Source organism: Monodon monoceros, unplaced genomic scaffold, assembly GCF_005190385.1.
Source record: "Monodon monoceros isolate NGI ecotype Baffin Bay Population unplaced genomic scaffold, NGI_Narwhal_1 Super_Scaffold_14, whole genome shotgun sequence".
Lineage (NCBI taxonomy): Eukaryota > Metazoa > Chordata > Mammalia > Artiodactyla > Monodontidae > Monodon > Monodon monoceros.
In genome coordinates, this window is record NW_021703770.1 from 38,639,845 (window position 1) to 38,663,936 (window position 24,092).

General features: G+C 37.0%; 1 protein-coding gene across 1 annotated transcript in view; it reads right to left on the reverse strand.

Moving 5' to 3' along the window:
• Positions 1 to 24,092, reverse strand: part of INTS8 (integrator complex subunit 8) — a 51,230-nt gene that overhangs the window by 21,456 nt on the left and 5,682 nt on the right. Inside the window, exons 5-14 of the mRNA XM_029222776.1 lie at positions 17,239 to 17,290; positions 16,228 to 16,410; positions 13,112 to 13,219; positions 11,488 to 11,643; positions 9,280 to 9,380; positions 8,725 to 8,866; positions 3,978 to 4,048; positions 3,418 to 3,593; positions 2,129 to 2,262; positions 378 to 488 (exon numbers count right to left, since the gene is read on the reverse strand). Of these exons, the coding sequence (XP_029078609.1) occupies positions 378 to 488; positions 2,129 to 2,262; positions 3,418 to 3,593; positions 3,978 to 4,048; positions 8,725 to 8,866; positions 9,280 to 9,380; positions 11,488 to 11,643; positions 13,112 to 13,219; positions 16,228 to 16,410; positions 17,239 to 17,290 (1,234 nt within the window). The remainder of the gene's footprint in view (positions 1 to 377; positions 489 to 2,128; positions 2,263 to 3,417; positions 3,594 to 3,977; positions 4,049 to 8,724; positions 8,867 to 9,279; positions 9,381 to 11,487; positions 11,644 to 13,111; positions 13,220 to 16,227; positions 16,411 to 17,238; positions 17,291 to 24,092) is intronic.

The window sequence follows — 24,092 nt, forward strand, 5'->3', positions numbered from 1 at the left end:
ATCTGTATTTCCATCCCAGACTACTTCACAAATAGATCCTTATGTAAAATCTACAAAAGTAATTTTAAGGATTTTTGTTTTTGTTTTCTTTAGCTTGGAATACAATCTTCACTAACTGAACCCTAAATACAAAAGAACTACTCATGTTCTCTAATTTTTTAAAAGACATAGAGTAGTAGCCATATGTCCAAGACCATTTTCGTATAGCTATGAGGGTAAAAGGAAAAAGAATAAACCAAAACGCCTTTTCAAATATCCTCCTAGGCCTACGACTATGATTTTAAGATCAGGAAAACACAACTGATTCTGATTCCTGGCTTCATGCTAAATTTACAAAGCATATTCTTAACCAGACGTCAATGTATGCTTTTACTCACCTTAACAGTACTGCAGTGTAAACCTTTGGCCATTAGAATGTAAACCAAATCTCTTGTTAAATTGTCTTTGATTCCCAGGATAACACCACTATAGACAGAAGGTATTTCCCACTAGAAGAAATAAAAATACACAAATACACACACATGAAGCCAAATCTAGATAAGAATCTTTCAGTAACAGTCAATCCCATTTAAAAAATCATTCAAAAGTCATTTTTGAAAGAGAAAGGAAAATGACAGCTGTATTGAAATGCTAATCAAAATGAACATAATCACTATAATGAGCTAGTAATAAATAATTAAATGGATCGGAACTTTCTGAAGGATAGACTATAGAAATAAAGAAGGAAAAAAAATTCTAGGAGTTTAATACGTATTGACTCATATGATCCTCACAACAGTATTACGTAGGTACTATCATCTCCATTTCACAGATGAGAAAACAGAGACACACAGAAGTCAAATAACTTGCCGAAGACTATAAAGCTAATTAAGTAGAGAGCTGGCATTCAAACTCAGGCAGTTAGTACCAGAACTCCCGCTCTTAACTATTATGCTATATACTTCCTCTCTATATAAATGAACACAAATAACAATGTCAATGCTAAGAAGCCCAACTAAGGTTCAGACCAATTTTTCATTTCACTGCACTTTTACGTTCAAACCCCACAAAATATACAGCAACTTCTTGCTTCTTTTTATTACATATTCAGCAGAGGAGGAGTATGCAGTTAAATTAGAAGCACTACCACAGTACTTTAATTTCTCCTGTATCTGTGGACTGCTTCCCTTGTATCTCAAGCTACATTCCACTGAAATGTTTAAAAAGCTATTTTCATTTGCAATTTCCACACGGGAAAACTTAAACAGACAACTTCAGAAACATTAGCTTGGCATTTTAAAAAGAATATCTAAAGCCAAAAATGTTCTAAAAGAAATTTTAATGAAGTGGTTCTAAACTGTAGGCTTTAGACTTCAGGAAGATAGGAAAAAACTAAACCAAAAATACTCTGTAAGCACACAGCAAGTATTAGCTCCAGACTGCATAAATATTATACCTTACACACATATTAACAGCTATACTGAAAATGCATGTAGGTGTTATGACAACAAATGAAATATAAACTCATTTTTTGTTGTTACTGATTTAATAGTGTCGATTTAATAACCTTTTTTGGATATTTCTCTGTCAATGGATGTTCAAAGTGCAATTACTCTCATGTGCAGGTACTTCACATTGTTGATGAATTGTTGACAAATAAAAGGGGTTCTTATTCCCAAAAAGGTCAGGGAACAGCTCTTCTATGAAATTACATCAGAAAACAAGGGTAAAAAAAAAAAAAAAAAAAAAAAAAGAAAACAAGGGTAATTTTCTTATCTGTTCTTTTTTTTTTCCTGGCTGCACTGGGTCTTCTTGCTGCAGGCAGGCTTTCTCTAGTTGTGGTGAGCGGGGGCTACTCTTCGTTGCGGTGCGTGGGCTTCTCATTGCGGTGGCTTCTCTTGCTGCAGAGCACGGGCTCTAGGCACGCAGGCTTCAGTAGTTGTGGCACGCAGGCTCAGTAGTTGTGGCTTGCGGGCTCTAGAGCACAGGCTCAGTAGTTGTGGCGCACGGGCTTAGCTGCTCTGTGGCATGTGGGATCTTCCTGGACCAGGGATCAAACCCATGTCCCCTGAATTGGCGGGTGGATTCTTAACCACTGCACCACCAGGGAAGTCCCTTCTTATCTGCGCTTAAGAGAGGGCCTTCTTACCTTATTAGACACTGTCCAGAATTGGCGCTCTGAAGTCATACCATGTAATTCAATTAAAATCTGTCGAATCCTCCAGGGATCTACTGATAATATCAGCTGATGCTCCAACTGGCCAATGTTGACACTTGCTGAGGCTAAGAAAGGAAGGAGAGGTTTCCATTCAAATAATGATTTGATTCAAAGGTATACATTATCCTATAAATATGAGAATGGTAATTTACTGAGAGAAATTGTGCATGTTTATAAGTATTATAAGTTAAAAGCATCTCTCATCTTGAAAACTTATTTATTCAACTTAATGCAAATTATGTTTTAACTTCACTCTCATATAGAAAGCCTAACACAATTTTTATTATGTCTTCATTTAATAAATGAATGCATTTAATAAAGATAATGAAAATAAAAACATAAAAATCAGTAGCTGGTACATGGGAAGAATTATGTGGGATATATGGAAAAATTTAACTTATATAGACAGTCTCCTACTTTGGAACATACTGTGTTATTTAAAAGCACATATAAAATGTTTTGAGCAATAAACATTAAGAATGTGTTTTCTGAAGGGGAGAAAGAGGAGGTGGAGGCATTGCCTTCCCCAGAAAACCAAGAATTGATCATTAAAATCCCTCACTACAACTCGGCTTTCAGATGTAGTCTTCAATAATGCATTTCCAGCATTTCATCTGTGTTAATATTATTCTTTCCCTTTACACCTGGACTGTTAACGCAGTTTAAATCTAATGAGGGTCAAAGCAGCTAAAAGTTCGTTCAGCCAGCTGAATTCTGTGTCCCCTATATTAAGTGTTGAAGCTTGTATTTCTTATTAATGAGCAGCACTATATTTTCTACTTATATTTATAAAATAAGAGAAAAAAATGGAAGAAAATCATCAAATAAATAAGGCAAAAATGGCAATGGTGCCAAAGCTGAATGTTTAGCTAGAAGACAGTATCACGATGATATACAGGCTGAAATGCATGCAAGCCTGTACCTTTTATCGTTCTCAACCGCTCCCCTCCCCTCCTGTTTTTTACCTTCAAGAACACAGCAGCAGAGTTACGCGGGTCTACTCCCACAGCTAAAATCTTTTATGTATCTAGGCCTATATCTCCGTGAATCAGAGACTCAGCAGAGTCCCAAGACTTAACTGCTTAGACAGAAATATGACTACAAAAGACAGGTAAATGTCTATTAATTACCAGCATTCGTGTAATCTGAAACAAATTAAGAGGATATCCTAAATATACTGAGGGGCAGAATGTGCCAACATTTTAGCTAGCAGAGCTAACCTGGGATATCATAAAATGAAGTTACTGGTTTAATGCACAGATTTACTCTAGGGGATCTCTTCCTCATCTGATCAACAAGTAGCTTTCGTTCTTCATCTTTCAACAATGTAATGAAAAGCTCATGTGAAGAAATCATGAAAACATACTGCAGGTCTTCCAACCCCAGACACACATTCCTAGATCAGTAAGAAATATTATAAAACAAAAAAGTGTATAATTTTAGTTTGGGGAAAACAATCATATTAACCAATTTTTATTAATAAACTGTTTAAAAAACCACCATTCAATAACTGCACAACAACCATTTGAAACAGCTTTTAAAATTTCTTTTTGGTCCTTATTGAAAGTTTGTGATTTCAATGCTACAATATACAAAAGGAGTAACTGACAGAATCCTAAGTTTTATGTGGTTACACGAATCCAAACCATAACTGTTCTTAAATACCAATTATTGCCTGGTTATAAGATAGGCAGGGCAAATCCAAAACGATAAGGAATAAAAGATATTTTTCTCACAGGACTAAGTTCAAAATTAAGAAAAAGAAAAGAAAGGCACTTACTTTAGAAAAGCAGCCATGTTTCCTTTCAAAGAATCTGAAGCTTTTTCTAAATTTATTGATCTTGAACATACCTAGGAATTTGAGTAATTTTTATTTGAATATGGGTACTTTAAAATAATTATACTACAGTCTGAAAAGTTTAGATTTAAAAACAACTGAATTTTCCTTTCAAACATTATCAGTCACAGATCTGGTTAAGAAATTTAAGAGATGAGACCAAAGAATATGCAGTAAAGAATAATCTATATAGCATACGAAGAAGTCCTGCCGAAATTTACAAAGTACGTTGCCAAATTAAATGGAGTGATAACTTTAAGAATCAGTAGTTCCTGTCAGAAAAGTGAGAAAAGGGTCATCTTAGATAGTTGAAAAGAATGATCGATAATAGTTAAAGTATATAGAACCAATGGTTAAGAAGATAACCAAGGTTTAAAAACTAAACAATGAAAATAAAGAGTAACAGAAACTATGAAAATATTAGTTATCTAAAAATAATACCCTTATAATATTATTCTGAGTTTATTAGATTACGTTTCCTCCGCACATATTATTTACAAGAAGTCAAAAAGAATCTATTTGCGTAAAAGCTCCCTAACCTTAAGAAATTGTCAAATATTCTCTAATATGTTGCCACAAAAATTAAATTATATAATGTTTATAGCAGCATTATTCATAAAAGCTAAAAAGCGTAAACAACCCTAAAGCCCATCAACTGATGAATGAACACTCAAAATAGACAGTGAAGAGCATATCCAGTCAATGGGATACTATTCAGCTATAAAAAAGAATGAAGTACTGATACACACTCCAACATGGATCAAATTTTTCAGGTTTTCAACATTAAGTGAAAGAAGTCAGTTATTTATATGACATGTCCAGAACAGGCAAATCTACAGAGACAAAAAGTAGATTAATAGTTGCCTAGGGTTGAAGAGATTGAGGGAAAATGGGAAATGACTGCTAATGGATAAGAAGTTCTGTTGCAGATGGGCAGAGAGGAATGAAATGTTGTCAAACTGGCTGAGGCGATGGCTGCCCAACTCTATGAACATACTAAAAATCACTGAACTGTGCATTTTAAATGGGTGAATTGTATGGCATGCGAATTACATCCCAATGAAGCTATTAAAAGAAAAAAAAGAAGAATAGTATTTTTAATTACCATGCTCAGAAACAGTATCTTGAAAGTACTTTGCTCAGATGAACAGGTTACGCTACCAGTATATAACACATCTGAGCATCTGGGAGTATGTACAATATATTTACATTCTAATAATTCTGCCCCACTGTATACATAAATTAAGTTTGCTACCATATGTAAGATCTTATGATAAATAATATTTTAGTGTACTTTCATGAGATTGTTTATTCAAATATAGAGATGCATTGTATATGTGTCGTCATGTGTTCGGGAATATGTGGTAACTCCTGATAAGCAACGTAACAGAGATGTTATGTGAATTCACCTCAACTTTTTAAAAATGAAAAATATGAAATAGGTGACATCTCTACAGATGCTATAAACACTGAAAAGATAACTAAAAACATTAATATTAATCAACTTAAAAATTTAGATAAAGTGGACAAATTCTTAGAAAAGAACTTCTCAAAACTAATCAAGAAAAAAAGAACAGCAGATGAAATCACTGAAATTGAATCAATACCAAAGATCTTCCCCCCCAAAAAATCTCCAGGCCCAAATACATCATTGGTATGTATGAAAGAAAGCAATGAGTCCATTTTCTTTTCCAGGCAAAAAGAAATGATCCACACCTCAATTTATTTATGAGGCACACATGACCTTAGTAACAAAATCAAAGACAGGACAAGAAAGAAAAAAAACTGATGCATCAATCTCACACACGAATGTAAAAAAATCTTAAAGTATTAGCAAGCCAAATCCAGCAATATATATGAAAAACAATCATCACATGACCTAAAACTAATACAATGTTACATGTCAATTATATCTCAGTTTAAAAAAAAGATCACAACCTAGTTGGGTTTATCCAGACAAGGTACTTCAACACTTAAAAATTAATATACTTCACTACATTAACCAATTAGAAGAGAAAAATTATGTGCTTATCATCATAGACATAGAAAAAGCACTTAATAAAATCTAAAAATAATTCATGATTTTTTAAAAATAAGAGCCTTCAGTGAATTAAGGATAAACAGAAACTTCCTTAATCAGATACGGAGTAACGGTAAGAAAAACCTATAATAAACATCACTCTAAACAGTAAAAGGGTACAAGCTTTTGAGACTAAGAATGAGACCAGGAAGCCCATCATAGCCCTTTCTACCAAACATTATACTGGAGATCATTGTCAGCACAGTAAGAACAAGTACACAGAAATAAAAATGAAAAGGCTAGAAAATGAAGACAACAAAATGCATTATTTACAGATAAAGACTATTTAGAAAAACAAATGAACCTACAGATAAACAGAATGTTTAAGAGTTTAGCAAAGCAGCTGGAAACGAAATCATATACGGAGTTCAACTATACCTCTATACCAATGCATAAACTATTTTCAGGTTCATAAAAAAAATAAAATAAAAAGACTTCTATGGAAAAATTAAAAGCTTTAAAGGGCATTAAAGAACGCCTAAATAAATCAAAACCTATACCAGTTCACAGATTAGAACACTCAATATTGTAAAGATACTAATTTTTCACAAATTGACTTTTAAAGGTAATATAGTTCCAAACAAAAATCCAACAGGCTTGTTTGTGAAACTTGACAATCTGAGTCAACTGTCTACAAGAAAACGCAAAAAGACAAGCATAACCAACACAACTTTGAAAAACAAGGTATGTACTTCAGATGATATCAAGACAGGGATACTGATGTATGGGTAAACAAACAGAAAAGTGGTACAGAACACAGCCCAGAGACAGGCCCACACACGTATGGATACTTGGCATTCAAGAGAGGTAGCACTGGAGATTGGCAGAAAAAAGATGGAACTTTCAATAAATGGTACTGGAACAAGTGAGGAAAAAAATGACATCAGACCCCCTACTTCATGTTAATACACAAAAATCAATCATAGGTGGATTAAAGACCTAAATGTGAAAAGAAGGCTAAGCTCTATAGAGCTTTTGAAGGTAAAATATAGGACAATTTTCACGACTACAGGATATGAAAAGCTTTCTTGAACAAGACACAGAAATCCACTCATCTTTTCCTTTATGGAAAAGATTGATAAATTTTATTATATTAAAATTAAGAACTTTTAAAATAATAAAAAGTTAAAAGAGAAGTGAAACGCAGAAAAGATACCTGCAGTATTTAAAACTAGTAAAGGACAGAATATATAAAAAATTCCTGCAAAAGAAAAAAAAAAAGACAATTCAACAGAAAAATGAGGCATACCACTTGGAATGGGTACCTCAAAAGACAAAATCTAGGGCTTCCCTGGTGGCGCAGTGGTTGAGAGTCCGCCTGCCGATGCAGGGGACACGGGTTCGTGCTCCGGTCCGGGAAGATCCTACATGCCACGGAGCGGCTGGGCCTGTGAGCCATGGCCACTGAACCTGCGCGTCCAGAGCCTGTGCTCCGCCACGGGAGAGGCCACAACAGTGAGAGGCCCACGTACCGCCAAAAAAAAAAAAAAAAAAGACAAAATCTATATGTGCAAAAAATAAATGAAAAGCTGCTAAATTCCTCAGTAATAAAGGAAATGGACGTTAAAACCTCAAATGAGATACCATCATACCAGGACTCTGACAGGAAATCTGACAATACCAAATGCTGACAAAGATCCTGACCAATGAGAACCCTCATGCATGCTAGTGGCAAAAACACTTGGAAATTATATAGTAATATTGCAGATAAACCTTCTCCAGGAATGTAACAGATAAATCGTATGTGGGTGCACCAGGATATGTGTACAGTATTTTCCAAGAAGCACAACAGCCACAAATTGTAAGTAACACAAATGTCCATCATCTTAAGAATAAATAAATTGTGACATGGTCATATAATGTTGTAACACCTTACAGCAATGGAAAAAAAAAAAACTGTACTTGCATACAACTTGAAAAGACATCTCAAGTATGTTCACTGAGAGACAAAGAATTTATTTTGTATGATTTCATTTATGTAAAGTTTGAAACAGGCAAATTAAAGAATATTCTTTAAGGGTACATACAAAGGTGATACAACTGTAATGAAAAGCAAGGAAATGATTATCACAAAACACAAGACAGTGGTTTCCTCAAGGAGAGGCAGAGAGGGTTTGGTAAGGAGCATAAGGACTTCTAGAGCATTGGCAGTGTTGTATGTTTAGAACTAAATGGTACTAATTGTACTCTATGTACTCCTCTCAAGGTTTATTACATTAAGACTATTAAAGAAAGAGAAAGATCCAGCAGAAACACAGATTCTGGAGCTCACATGAGAGGCAAGAAGTATGATCCAAGGGTTTTTAGTGAGCAGGTGATTGAGGTTTTGGATGAGAATAAAAAGTGATATGAGAAGTTGAGTGAGCCAAGGACAAAACGTTTGTAAATAAACATTAAAGGGAGAGCAAAAGAGAAGTCAATGGAGGACTATGGAGAACCCAGTGATGGAGGAGAACAGGGTTGGAGATCGTGGTCTATCAGTAGTAACAACTATCAGCCAGAGAGGCAAGTCAGACGAAGACAGAAAAGAGGGCACTGGATTTGGTAGCTAAGAGATCATTGGCAAACTTAAAGCAAAATTATAAATCAAAAGGGGAAAAAACGTCTTACCTCAAGAAGAAAGTCTATTTTCTCTTTATTAGGTCTAAGAAATAGCTGGTTAAATTGAACACCAATCGCTCTACCTTCCAATATATCACGGACTGTGTTACAGGCACAGACTTTAAAACAGATTTCATCTAGAGCTTCATTTCTGTAGAATACAAAAGCAGATACACTAATTTTTTTTAATAAAAAGGAATATATTGCAAAACTAAAATCACAAGAATAAGCCATTTATTCTTGAGAGGCAAGATCTTACGATATTCCGGCACGTTAGTAAATACCAAAGTCATGGGAAGGTCTTGAATTTGTCAAGGGACAATTTAGCTATACAGATTAGGTAACAGAATCAAATTCTGCTATGTAAATTTTTTTCCCCAAGCACTTTTAAAATGGATTAGATGAACATTAAAGTGGCTCCTCTGGCCATGGTAACTTCCCATATACTAAAAAAAAGTGAAAGTATTGTGTCAGACATACAGGTAGTTTGGAGGGATATTTTTGATAAATCTGAAATGCACTTACCCTTTTATTCAAAAATCAAAAAGTAATTCACTTCCTTACCCCTGTTGAGCTTTCTGAAAGAGCTCTCTTAGGACTGACTGCCGGAACTGCACAGGTAAACTGAAGGTTAAATTGTCTTCAGCGAAAATCTTTGTTACCTCCTAGAACACAGACACAAAATTGCATCCATTTCAAAAATCATGAAAGAATCTTTCCAAAAAAAAATTTTTTAAATAAAATTTTAAAAGTCTTCCTATAATAGAAATTACACAGTGAAGAAAATCATTAAAACATCTTGCTAGGAAAAAAAAAATCTTGCTAGGAAAATCTTCTCTTTCTAAAATTTTAAAATTACGTTACAGATACAAATAGCGCCCCCTCACCCTTTTTCAAAATTGAAGATCAGAAGTGAGAGGTGAGAGAAGAATCAATGAATAAGAAGTAATTCAGCTATGTTATTAGAGAGAAAGTTTTAAAATTCTTCTCATCCACTTTAAATATGGGTTCAGGGACTTCCCTGGCGGTCCAGCGGTTAAGACTTTGGGCTTCCACTGCAGGGGGACTAAAATCCCACAGGCCGCGCAGTGCCGCCAAAAAAAAGGGGAGGGGTTCATATAACAAACTTTTTAAAACACTGAAATAATTAATTAAAAATAATTCATCTAAATATAACATGTTAAGAAACTATTCTAATCAATTTAAATGGTTTAAAATATATTATTTAGTGAATTACAGAAACACCCACATTATTAGAGTCTTTTTCTGTTCTTTATCAACTCTTTATCTCGATAGTGTGGGGATTTCTTGAAACAGCTAAAGCTACTCAGCTCTACCACAAAAGCACTGACAAAAATGGCTTCAAAACTATAAAGCAACCACTGTTTCACCTCCATAGCAAAACACAGGCTACACAGGGGAAAGTAAGCCACTTCCTAAATGTGAGAAGACATATTTGTTCCAACTGTTCAATAACTACTTCATCAGCACAAAACAGAAATATATAGTTAATACAAACAGAATCTTATTCCAAAAAAACAAAAAAAGGTAAACATGATTTCTAAGATACTCCTGCATACATAACTGAAGTGATAAATTTCAGAGGTGCAACAAAATTGCTCTTTCCCCTTTCCTAGCTACCCATTACACTACTTTCTGAGTGACACATTTTGGCACTTTATTGTATTCACAGTAATATGTGCCTATTTATGACTAATATTTCCAAGGTCTTCTTTGCACAGGTCTTACCATTCCAGGGACCGTTTTAAAGATTCCATATCTTATCATAATTGATCCCCACCCTCCACAAGCCTGTACTAGGAATACGTAACTGAAAGATCTCTAGTGTTTAATAACTTCATCTGTATCTGAAATCTATCTTCAAGAAAGTTTAATTTTCTTCCCTAGGGCAAAGCAGCATTTGCAAAAAAGAGGCCAGAGGGAGGGAGAGGAAGTACGGTATCCCCTCTCTTCTATTTTCTCTGAAAAAAAATAAACTCTAGTTGAGAAGACTGAACTAAAAACCTAGGCTAAAAGTCCGTTTGGAGACACAAAACTAAAGGTATGCTATAGCTTTGTCATTTCATAATTTCTGTTTTGAATTAAATAACATGAAGGCACTGTTCACTTCCTAGAATGAAGGCTTTCCAAAAAAGATTTTAAAAGCACAAATTCTAACTCCCAGTGATTTTCATTACAAAACTAAAGATATATACACAGAGGGTGCAATAAAAATCTCAACAGACTAATTTAAGCCCTTTTCATGATTAAAACTGAGACGATGACCAGACTCCCTGGCCAAATGGGCTATGTAATACACTACCCAAACCTACCAAAACCACTCTGCTCACTTTCTCCTTCAGTCTTAATGTTTGCAGTGGCTAATAAGGCAGGGTTACAAGGCCATACTTTCAGATCAGACACAAGACTTTAGGCTCCATAAAACTAAAAGTCCTCTACCTGTAATTTTAAAAGTTCTACCTACAGAGTTTCTTACAGAATGCACTTAAAATGGGCAAATTCTATACCTTCAAGAAAGGAGAATATCAATGAGTCAACATCTGTCCAGTGCTTTGCCTTAGAGTTTATAAACTATAACTTCTCATTTGATTCTCATAAGAAGCTTAATTATTAAAACTATTTTATAGGCCAATCTGACAGTCTGGCTTGCCCTAAATGGCACAACTGTAAATGGTGTGTCAGGATATGAACTCAGCTGTCTGGATTCCAGTGCTTTTCAATTACACTATTGTATCCCATCACACATCTTACCTGATAGTTGCCAGATCTCAAACAAATATGGACTTGACTATATGGAGTCAATTGCTGAGATGCACTGTCAGAAGAAGGTACAAGAACACCACACGCTTGACAGTAGCCAGCTAACCGCTTCTCATCTATGGTACAATGAAGAGATAATGAACCTATCTGTAAAGTAAGAGGTATATATCATTATTCATCAGTGTAATAGAAACAATAGTCTAGCACCCATTTAGTACATTTTAACAGTACAAGAAAATGCTAATGGAAAATTCAGGGCTGGAGGAACCATAAAAAATTAAAAGGTTTAGAGCAGGGGTCAGCAAAATATTGCTCACAGGCCAAATCCAGCCCATGGCTTGTTTTTATAGATTTCTTGACCTAAGAACAATTCTTAGGGTTGTAAAGGGGGGGGAAAAAACCATAACAACAAATTAGACTATACCACAGAAACTGTATATGGCCCACAAAGCCTAATATCTATTATTTAGCCCTTTACAAAAAAGTTTGCTGATTCCTGGTTTAGAGTTTTCAGGCCAACATAAAGGTAGACATTATTATTACTCTATGTAAGTATGAAAATTAAGATACTAACAAAGAGTGAACACTGTTAAAAACAAGCTTAAAATATTTTAAAATACATATACTTGCAGAGATTTAAAGGGGGCAGCAAAGAAAACTCAATCTTCACTCAAGTGGAATAAACAGAAATGCTTCCACCAAAACAGAAAAAAATTTTTAAAAGACACATTTTTTTAAAAAATTAAAGTTTTAAACTACTATACCTGAAATGCCATAAAATTAGAAATCTGATGAGTGCCCCAGGCAAAGTAAAATGGGGATTCCCAATAAAGTAAATCTCTAGTACATTTAATCAATGTCTCTGGTGAAGAAAGGAAAGATTGAAGTGGGAATTTTTCTGGGCACCAGGCATACAAAAACCTAGTTATATACTTTAAAATTAAGTTTTCTGAATCACAAAAAGAAAAATGCAAACAACAAACACATGAAAATGTTTACCCTACTAGGAACCAAGGAAATGCAAATTTTTTAAAGATATTCTAGATCACATCAAATTAGCAATTTAAAAAAATTCACTGCTGATGGGAGTGCCTTCGGAGAAATGTACCTAGCAAACAATTTGGCTTTACATATTACATCCTTTAAAAAAATAATGACCATTGACATGGTAATTCTACTTGCAGGAATTTAACTTGAAAGTATCTAAAGTCCAAACAAAAATTTATGCTTGGAGATATAAATTTTGCAACTTTATAATAAATAAAAACAGTAAACAATCCAAATGCCCAAACATTAGGAAAATGAAATCACAGCACAACTATATAATAGAATGCATTTTAAATATCTATTCAAATATTTAAGCAAGATACAAAATAGTATATTACAGCATGAGCTTAACTGTATAAAAACATAAAGAATAAAAACTGGAAAAAAATAAGCTAAAACCACAAAAGGGGTATTACAGATTTTTTTTGATGTTTTCACTACTTTTTTGAACTACCAAATTTACAATGAACACTTACTGGGTTTTTTTATCATCAGAAAAATTAAAGCCAAAAAACATATAGATGTTTTAAAGGACTGAAAATCATATGCCTGTTATGACTGTATTTACCTCTGCAATTAGTTCTTTGGTTCTAAAAAATTTTTCTCTGGCATTTTCATAGACAGCTGGATTTGTAGAGCCTTGCTGGAAGTATGCTGCACCCAAATCATAACACACCTAAAATGGTAATGAATACCAATTTGCTCAGTAATTTTTCATGAACTTAAGAGCTGGCAAAACTCAAAGGCAAAACACAGGTACACATACAGCAAAAAAGAAAAAACCATTTCAATGAGCAGTGAAACAATCAATGTTCTTAGTCACGAGCAACAGAAGTCAACTCTGACTGAATTAAGCAGAAAACAGATTTACCCTCAGGATGTCAGGTGGCCTACAGAGTTATTGGGAAAGCCAAAGAATCAGGCTTGGAAAACAAACAGGGGAAGGGAAGCAAGCAGCCAGAACAAGAGCCAAAACTGATGCAGTGAAACACCACTGCAGCCCCCCTCAACACTAGACTCCACAGATCATGTCACCTGCAGCCACCAGCAATAGACACTGAGAGCAGCAGCTCCACTTCTGCCAGGGCTGCCCCTGGAAACTAGATTTTACTGTCACTGTTGCTCTTGGCCCACCATCACAACGGATTATCTACCCTCTCCACTTCACTGACTTATTAGCTAGCTCCTAATTCAGTCTAAACTAAATGTATCTGTCTGTCACACCTATGTGACACACTTGCCCTGGAGCAGGATAAGGGCTAGAGAATGCTAGTGTCTGGAGTTTTCAGTTTTATTATAGGAAACAGGCCCTGCCTCCCATCAAGTCTCAGAAGGTACGGGGTTCTTCTAACATAGAATAGGGGGACAGCCACCAGGGTGTCTCTCCAAAAGGGACAGAAGGGGCAAATGTCTACTATCACAGAACTGGCCAGAATAAAATATTGAGAAGTTTGAATTAATGACTATAAAACGATAGTGCATTTCCAATTGTCTTTTTCTAATAGAACCTGTATATTTTTCCAAGAACGTTCATAAATTGATACCTAGATTTACTAAATGCAGAACTCAAAGACTGAGTTCAACTTGGCCATTTTATGAACAAGAACACTAAGGCCCAGAAAGTAACATCTCTGCTTAAGAGCATATAACCAAACACTGGCAGAGCCCAGACTTGAAGCCAGATCTCTAGGTTCCTAATACTCTACCTCAAATTTACTCTACAGAAGGCTGGCTGATCGGTCTTCTCAATATGACTTTCTTAAAAAGCCTTCAAATTATTCCCCCAGGTAAGAGAAAGTTCAAACCTCAAGGCCTGATATTCAAGGGTCTCAGAATCTGGACTAATTTCTCTCTTCAAACCTCTCTATTCTCCTCTATTTCAATCACACCAGTTTTCTCAATTCCCCATTCACATCAGATCTACAAATGAACTTCATTCCACACCCCGTATTTCCATTTACACCAAACCAACCTTAGCCAACAGATACTCATTCCCCCTCTGAACTCCTAAGCTGTAATAGTCTCTGGTGTTCATGACTGATCTACTCTTTACTGATATGCATTACAGATACTATTCTGCCCTGTTCAACAAATCAAGATTAATTCTTCTCAGCCTCTAGAATACTGCTTTGCACTATTTAATCCACATTTAATGTTGGGCTGATTTTCATTCTAGAGCACTTCCTTCCATCTAGGGTAAAAGAGTGCTAAAGCAATTTTTAAAAATAGTATGTGTGTGTATACGTAATAGAGAAAGATTTAAACACACATAAACACACATACATATGCATACATATTATAGTTACATATAATTTCCCTTTCCAGGCAGAGTACAACATACCAAAAAGATACTTTCAAGTATAATTATACTGACTGACTAGCCATTAAAACGAGTTTAAATTCTACAGTTAAGATGTGGTCAATAGATGAAAACAAAACGAAAAAAAACCCAAATCTGATAATGAAGCTGCCCTGAAGGACAGTAATACTTATGGTTTAACTAAGGAAAAATTTAAGATTTTTCTTTTGAGTCAGGTAAATTTTAGTAACATAAAGACTGCAAATGCACTTTAAACATTAACATGCCAGGAAATGAGTATTAGTACTAATTTGCTATTCAAAAAACAGAAATTATGGCTCAGCTATGTAATTAAAAGAATATTTGATAGGGTTTACCTAGCACATTGATGTAAGAGTTCTGTTTTTTTAGGTCATATCATCCACTACCTTGTGAAAATCAGACATGTTACCAAGACTTTTAAACAGACTCAGTGAGTATAAGATATGACAGTACCAGAAACCTCCTCCATGGAAGTTTAATTGACCATTTAAAGTGGTTGCCAACTATCAATGCCTCTTGACTCCTCCTCCTACTGTACAAGACTCCATCTTAACAAGTCTTGAAAAGGGATTATTTTCACCTCCAGAACCAGCTAATCTGAAAAGGTACCTCCAAACCCTTTAAAGTCAGAGCTACTTCTGCCATTTCAGGATTGGGAAATAGTGATTAAAGAAGTCATGCCAACTCACACAATGAACATAAAATGTAAAAAGAACACAGAATGTAAAAGGCTAGCGGCCCTCTCTAGGCAATCATCAAATATTTTAAAATTTTTATTATACTCAAGATTCTGTGCTGGAAAGTGAGAAAGAGGCAAATGTATTTAAAAAAAGAGACCTCAAAGAGTTTACAATCCAGCAGGGAAAAAGAAGACATCAATACAAAAAATATCTAACAACAAACAACAACTGAAAGCAACAAAGGAACTACAGCAGAGTTACAGAAAGCAGGCAACCTTAAGATCTTTGAAAAACTAGGTGTTTCTCTAGTAGCCCACATTTTTCAAAGTCTAGTACAATATTAGTTTTGTTTTGTTTTTTTGGTATGATTAGATTTCTAATAATATGAATGAACTGTAAATTAGTTACATACTCATGCATCGTCAGTCTCCTAAATACAACTGGGAAACCAGTTCAGAGACAAAAGATCAAATGAAATTTTCCTTGCATTTCTTTTAGAAAAATTTCAAGTGAGGTCTTATAAAATTCACAAATTAAATGCAATGCAAAGTCTTAATAGCATCTGAAGTCAAAATCAAAGGGACAAGGGCAGAAATAAATTCTAATTAAAAATAAGATTTTCCAAAAATTTGCCATGCATTGATTAAATACTGAAATAAATACCTGGCACTGCATCTCCTCGGTTTTGATTTTCAGTCCAACAGTGGAACTCTCAGTCTCTCCATTTACCACGCCTGGCTCCATGGCCAATAAATCTAGCGTTCTCATCGTGTGGACATAAAGATCCTTGTTTAATTTAAGGGCTGCCTCTAGTACCAAGATAGAATCAGAAGCTTGTTCTTTTAGCTACAAAAGTTCAATAAACAAATTATTAAAATACAAAAATGGCAGCACTGGACTATATTAACCAAAAAATATTTACAGGATACTTAGTAGCTTAGTGTATTAATCTATTTTTAAAATGTTTCTAACATAGCAGGAGTGCAATTATATTTGTTAAAATTACCTTAAAAAAAAAAAAGAGGGACTTCCCTGGTGGTCCAGTGGCTAAGACTCCACGCTCCCAGTGCAGGGGGCCTGGGTTCGATCCCTGGTCAGGGAACTACATCCCACATGCCGCAACTAAGAGTTTGCATGCTGCAACTAAAGATCCTGCATGCCACAACTAAAAGATCCTGCACACAGGGGCCTTCCCCGGTGGCGCAGTGGTTAGAATCCGCCTGCCAATGCAGGGGACACGGGTTTGAGCCCTGGTCCAGGAAGATCCCACATGCCGCAGAGCAACTAAGCCCATGCGCCACAACTACTGAGCCTGCACCCTAGAGCCCACGAGCCACCACTACTGAAGCCCGTGCGCCTAGAGCCCGTGCTCTGCAACAAAGAGAAGCCACCACAATAAGAAGCCCGCACACCACAGTGAAGAGAAGCCGCTGCTCACCGCAACTAGAGAAAGCCCGGGCACAGCAACAAAGACCCAGCACAGCCAAAATTAATTAATTATTTTTTTAATGTACTATTTAGAATATTACCAAACTATGTTCTAAAAAGTAAAAATGTAAATGCCACTGCATCTAGACCTTGCCAACTCTTATATCCCTAAGATTAGAAGAAGCACCTACACATGCTCTAAATATGTCCCAGAAAGGTTAGAGTGTAACTCATGCCAATACTCACCACTTTCAAAATATTTTCTGTTAGCTCTTTCTCCTGTTGCATCTGATTCATACTAAAAGAGAAATGATTGAAGAGTATCAAACATTACTTGAAAGACTGAAAATTCAAAACTTAAAGATAATTCTTGAAAGTGAGGTTGAATTTAAATAAAAATGTTTTTAATGCTACTTTTCTTCATGCTTAAAAAACAAACAAAAACTCAATGCTGATGCTCCTTTACCATTATTTTCTCATTTGCTTTGTATTAAAAAAAACTCTCAATTTTGTTTTTTTTTTTTTACTTCTTCATTTATTCATTTCCTCAAACAGTTTTTTGGTGTTTAAAAAGTAACAAAAGATAAGCATCTGCATGGTTATACAGACATGCAAACAAACAAAAATGTAACACAAACGCTAAGCATCAAAACATTACCCAGAAAATGATTTTCTAATAATGATATATATATACTTTATTTTTATTTTTGGCTGCACTGGGTCTTCGTTGCTGCGTGTGGGCTTTTCATTGCGGTGGCTTCTCTTGTTGCGGAGCACAGGCTTCTAGGCCCACGGACTTCACTAGTTGTGGCTTGCAGACTCTAGAGCGCAGCCTCAGTAGTTGCTCAGGCTCAGGCTCAGTAGTGGCGCACGGGTTTAGCTGCTCCACGACATGTGGGATCTTCCTGGACCAGAGCTCAAACCCACGTCCCCAGCACTGGCAGGCGGATTCTTAACCACTGCGCCACCAGGGTCCCTCTACTAATGATATTTTTAGATGACATTTGTAGGTAGCATTACAAAATAATGTTGCCTAGAAATAATGATTTCTTCCACTTATTCATTTACTTATCAGATATTTCTTAGGCATTTAAACTGTGCTTGGGAGAGAGGGGAAAGATGGCAGAGGAGTAAGACCCAGAGATCACCTTCCTCCCCACAGATACATCAGAAATACATCTACACGTGGAACAACTCGTACACAACACCTACTGAACGCTGGCAGAAGACCTCAGACCTCCCAAAAGGCAAGAAACTCCCCACATACCTGGGTAGGGCAAAATAAAAAAGTAAAAACAGAGACAAAAGAATAGGGATGGGACCTGCACCAGTGGGAGAGAGCTGTGAAGGAGGAAAGGTTTCCACACACTAGGAAGCCCCTTCGCGGGCAGAGACTGCGGGTGGCAGAGGGGGGAAGCTTCGGGGCCACGGAGGAGAGCACAGCAACAGGGGTGCGGAGAGCAAAGCGGGGAGATTCCCGCACAGAGGATCGGTGCCGACCGGCACTCACCAGCCCGAGAGGCTTGTCTGCTCACCCGCCGGGGCGGGCGGGGCTGGGAGCTGAGGCTCGGGCTTTGGTCCGAGCGCAGGGAGAGGACTGGGGTTGGCGGCTTAAACACAGCCTGAAGGGGTTAGTGCACCACGGCTAGCTGGGAGGGAGTCCAGGGAAAAGTCTGCAGCTGCCGAAGAGGCAAGAGACTTTTTCTTGCCTCTTTGTTTCCTGGTGCACGAGGAGAGGGGATTAAGAGCACTGCTTTAAGGAACTCCAGAGACGGGCGCGAGCCGCGGCTAAAAGCGCGAACCCCAGAGACGGGCATGAGACGCTAACGCTGCTGCTGCCGCCACCAAGAAGCCTGTGTGCGAGCACAGGTCACTATCCACACCTCCCCCCCGGGAGCCTGTGCAGCCCGCCACCGCCAGGGTCCCATGATCCAGGGACAACTTCCCCGGGAGAACACACGGCACGCCTCAGGCTGCTGCAACGTCCCGCCGGCCTCTGCCGCCGCAGGCTCGCCCCGCATCCTCACCCCTCCCTCCCCCCGGCCTGAGTGAGCCAGAGCCCCCGAGTCAGCTGCTCCTTTAACCCCGTCCTCTCAGAGCAAAGAACAGACGCCCTCCGGTGACCTACACGCAGAGGCGGGGCCAAATCCAAAGCTGAGCCCCGGGAGCTGTGTGAACAAAGAAGAGAAAGGGAAATCTCTCCCAGCAGCCTCAGAAGCAGCGGATTAAAGCTCCACAATCAACTTGATATACCCTGCATCTGTGGAATACATGAATAGACAACGAATCATCCCAAACTGAGGAGGTGGACTTCGAGAGCAAGATTTATGATTTTTTCCCGTTTTCCTCTTTTTGTGAGTGTGTATGTGTATGCTTCTGTGTGAGATTTTGTCTGTATAGCTTTGCTTTCACCATTTGTCCTAGGGTTCTATCCGTCCTTTTTGGTTTTTTTTTTAATTTTTTTCTTAATAATTATTTTTTATTTTAATTACTTTATCTTACTTCATTTTATCTTACTTTATTCTCTTTCTTTCTTTCTTCCTTCCTTTCTACTTTTTCTCCCTTTTATTCTGAGCCATGTGGATGAAAGGCTCTTGGTGCTGCAGCCAGGAGTCAGTGCTGTGCCTCTGAGGTGGGAGAGCCAACTTCAGGACACTGGTCCACAAGAGACCTCCCAGCTCCACGTAATATCAAATGGCGAAAATCTCCCAGAGATCTCCATCTCAACACCAGAACCCAGCTTAACTCAAAAAACCAGCAAGCTACAGTGCTGGACACCCTATGCCAAACAATTAGCAAAACAGGAACACAACCCCACCCATTAGCAGAGAGGCTGCCTAAAATCATAAGTCCACAGACACCCCAAAACACACCACCAGAAAGACAAGATCCAGCCTCATCCACCAGAACACAGGCACTAGTCCCCTCCACCACGAAGCCTACACAACCCACTGAACCAACTTTAGCCACTGGAGAGAGACACCAAAAACAATGAGAACTAGGAACCTGCAGCCTGCAAAAAGGAGACCCCAAACACAGTAAGATAAGCAAAATGAGAAGACAGAAAAACACACAGCAGATGAAGGAGCAAGATAAAAACCCACCAGACCTAACAAATGAAGAGGAAACACGCAGTCTACCTGAAAAAGAATTCAGAATAATGACAGTAAAGATGATCCAAAATCTTGGAAATAGAGAAAATGCAAGAAACATTTAACAAGGACCTAGAAGAACGAAAGAGGAAACAAGCAGTGATGAACAACACAATAAATGAAATTAAAAATACTCTAGATGGGATCAATAGCAGAATAACTGAGGCAGAAGAACGGATAAGTGACCTGGAAGATAAAATAGTGGAAATAACTACTGCAGAGCAGAATAAAGAAAAAAGAATGAAAGGAACTGAGGACGGTCTCAGAGACCTCTGGGACAATATTAAACGCACCAACATTCGAATTATAGGGGTTCCAGCAGAAGAGAAAAAGAAAGGGACTGAGAAAATATTTGAAGAGGTTATAGTTGAAAATTTCTCTAATATGGGAAAGGAAATAGTTAATCAAGTCCAGGAAGAACAGAGAGTCCCATACAGGATAAATCCAAGGAGAAACACGCCAAGACACATATTAATCAAACTGTCAAAAATTAAATACAAAGAAAACATATTAAAAGTAGCAAGGGAAAAACAACAAATAACACACAAGGGAATCCCCATAAGGTTAACAGCTGATCTTTCAGCAGAAACTCTGCAAGCCAGGAGGGACTGGCAGGACACATTTAAAGTGATGAAGGAGAAAAGCCTACAACCAAGATTACTCTACCCAGCAAGGATCTCATTCAGATTTGATGGAAAAATTAAAACCTTTACAGACAAGCAAAAGCTCAGAGAGTTCGGCACCACCAAACCAGCTTTACAACAAATGCTAAAGGAACTTCTCTAGGCAAGAAACACAAGAGAAGGAAAAGACCTACAATAACAAACCCAAAACAATTAAGAAAATGGGAATAGGAACATACATATCGATAATTACTTTAAATGTAAATGGATTAAATGCTCCCACCAAAAGACACAGACTGGCTGAATGGATACAAAAACAAGACCCATATATATGCTGTCGACAAGAGACCCACTTCAGACCTAGAGACACATACAGACCGAAAGTAAGGCGATGGAAAAAGATATTCCATGCAAATGGAAACCAAAAGAAAGCTGGAGTGGAAATTCTCATATGAGACAAAATAGACTTTAAAATAAAGATTGTTAGAAAAGACAAAGAGGGACACTACATAATGATCAAGGGATCGATCCAAGAGGAAGATGTAACAATTGTAAATATTTATGCACCCAACATAGGAGCACCTCAATACATAAGGCAAATACTAACAGCCATAAAAGGGGAAATCGACAGTAACACATTCATCGTAGGGGGCTTTAACACCCCACGTTCACCAATGGACAGAAAATGAAAATAAATAAGGAAACACAAGCTTTAAATGATACATTAAACAAGATGGACTTAATTGATATTTATAGGACATTCCATCCAAAAACAACAGAATACACATTTTTCTCAAGTGCTCATGGAACATTCTCCAGGATAAATCATATCTTGGGTCATAAAGCAAGCCTTGGTAAATTTAAGAAAATTGAAATTGTATCCAGTATCTTTACCGACCACAACGCTATGAGACTACATATCAGTTACAGGAAAAGATCTGTAAAAACTACAAACACGTGGAGGCTAAAGAATACACTATTTAATAAAGCAGTGATCACTGAAGAAATCAAAGAGGAAATCAAAAAATACCTAGAAACAAATGACAATGGAGACATGACAACCCAAAACCTATGGGATGCAGCAAAAGCAGTTCTAAGAGGGAAGTTTATAGCAATACAATCCCACCTTAAGAAACAGGAAACATCTCGAATAAACAACCTAACCTTGCACCTAAAGCAATTAGAGAAAGAAGAACAAAAAAAACCCAAAGTTAGCAGAAGGAAAGAAATCATAAAAATCAGATCAGAAATAACTGAAAAAGAAATGAAGGAAATGATAGCAAAGATCAATAAAACAAAGCTGGTTCTTTGAGAAGATAAAGAAAACTGATAAACCATTAGCCAGACTCATCAAGAATAAAAGGGAGAAGACTCAAATCAACAGAATTAGAAATGAAAAAGGAGAAGTAACAACTGACACTGCAGAAATACAAAAGATCATGAGAGATTACTACAAGCAACTCTATACCAATAAAATGGACAACCTGGAAGAAATGGACAAATTCTTAGAAATGCACAACCTGCCAAGACTGAATCAGGAAGAAATAGAAAATATGAACAGACCAATCACAAGCACTGAAATTGAAACTGTGATTAAAAATCTTCCAACAAACAGAAGCCCAGGACCAGATGGCTTCACAGGCGAATTCTATCAAACATTTAGAGAAGAGCTAACACCTATCCTTCTCAAACTCTTCGAGAACATAGCAGAGGGAGGAACACTCCCAAACTCATTCTACGAGGCCACCATCACCCTGATACCAAAACCAGACAAGGATGCCACAAAGAAAGAAAATTACAAGCCAATATCACTGATGAACATAGATGCAAAAATCCTCAACAAAATACTAGCAAACAGAATCCAACAGCACATTAAAAGGATCATACACCATGATCGAGTGGGGTTTATTCCGGGAATGCAAGGATTCTTCAATATACACCAATCAATCAACGTGATACACCATATTAACAAACTGAAAGAGAAAAACCATATGATCATCTCAACAGATGCAGAGAAAGCTTTCAACATAATTCAACACCCATTTATGATAAAAACCCTTTAGAAAGTAGGCATAGAGGGAACTTTCCTCAACATAATAAAGGCCATATATGACAAACCCACAGCCAACACCATCCTCAATGGTGAAAAACTGAAAGCTTTTCCACTAAGATCAGTAACAAGACAAGGTTGCCCACTCTCACCACTCTTATTCAACACAGTTTTGGAAGATTTAGCCACAGCAATCAGAGAAGAAAAGGAAATAAAAGGAATCCAAATCGGAAAGGAAGAAGTAAAGCTGTCACTGTTTGCAGATGACATGATACTATACACAGAGAATCCTAAAGATGCTACCAGAAAACTACTAGAGCTAATCAATGAATTTGGTGAAGTAGCAGGATACAAAATTAATGCACAGAAATCTCTGGCATTCCTATACACTAATGATGAAAAATCTGAAAGTGAAATCAAGAAAACACTCCCATTTACCACTGCAACAAAAAGAATAAAATATCTAGGAATAAACCTACCTAAGGAGACAAAAGACCTGTATGCAGAAAATTATAATACACTGACGAAAGAAAGTAAAGATAATACAAATAGATGGAGAGATATACCATGTTCTTGGATTGGAAGAATCAACATTGTGAAAATGACTCTACTACCCAAAGCAATCTACAGATTCAATGCAATCCCTATGCAACTACCACTGGCATTTTTCACAGAACTAGAACAAAAAATTTCACAGTTTGTATGGAAACACAAAAGACTCCGAATAGCCAAAGCAATCTTGAGAACGAAAAACGGAGCTGGAGGAATCAGGCTCCCTGACTTCAGACTATACTACAAAGCTACAGTAATCAAGACAGTATGGTACTGGCACAAAAGCAGAAAAATAGACCAATGGAACAGGACAGAAAGCCCAGAGATAAACCCACGCACATATGGTCACCTTATCTTTGATAAAGGAGGCAGGAATGTACAGTGGAGAAAGGACAGCCTCTTCAATAAGTGGTGCTGGGAAGACTGGACAGCTACATGTAAAAGAATGAGATTAGAACACTCCCTAACACCATACACAAAAATAAGCTCAAAATGGATTAAAGACCTAAACGGTAAGGCCAGAAACTATCAAACTCTTAGAGGAAAACATAGGCAGAACACTCTATGACATAAATCACAGCAAGATCCTTTTTGACCCACCTCATAGAGAAATGGAAATAAAAACAAAAATAAAGAAATAGGACCTAATGAAAGCTTCAAAGCTTTTGCACAGCAAAGGAAGCCATACACAAGACAAAAAGACAACCCTCAGAATGGGTGAAA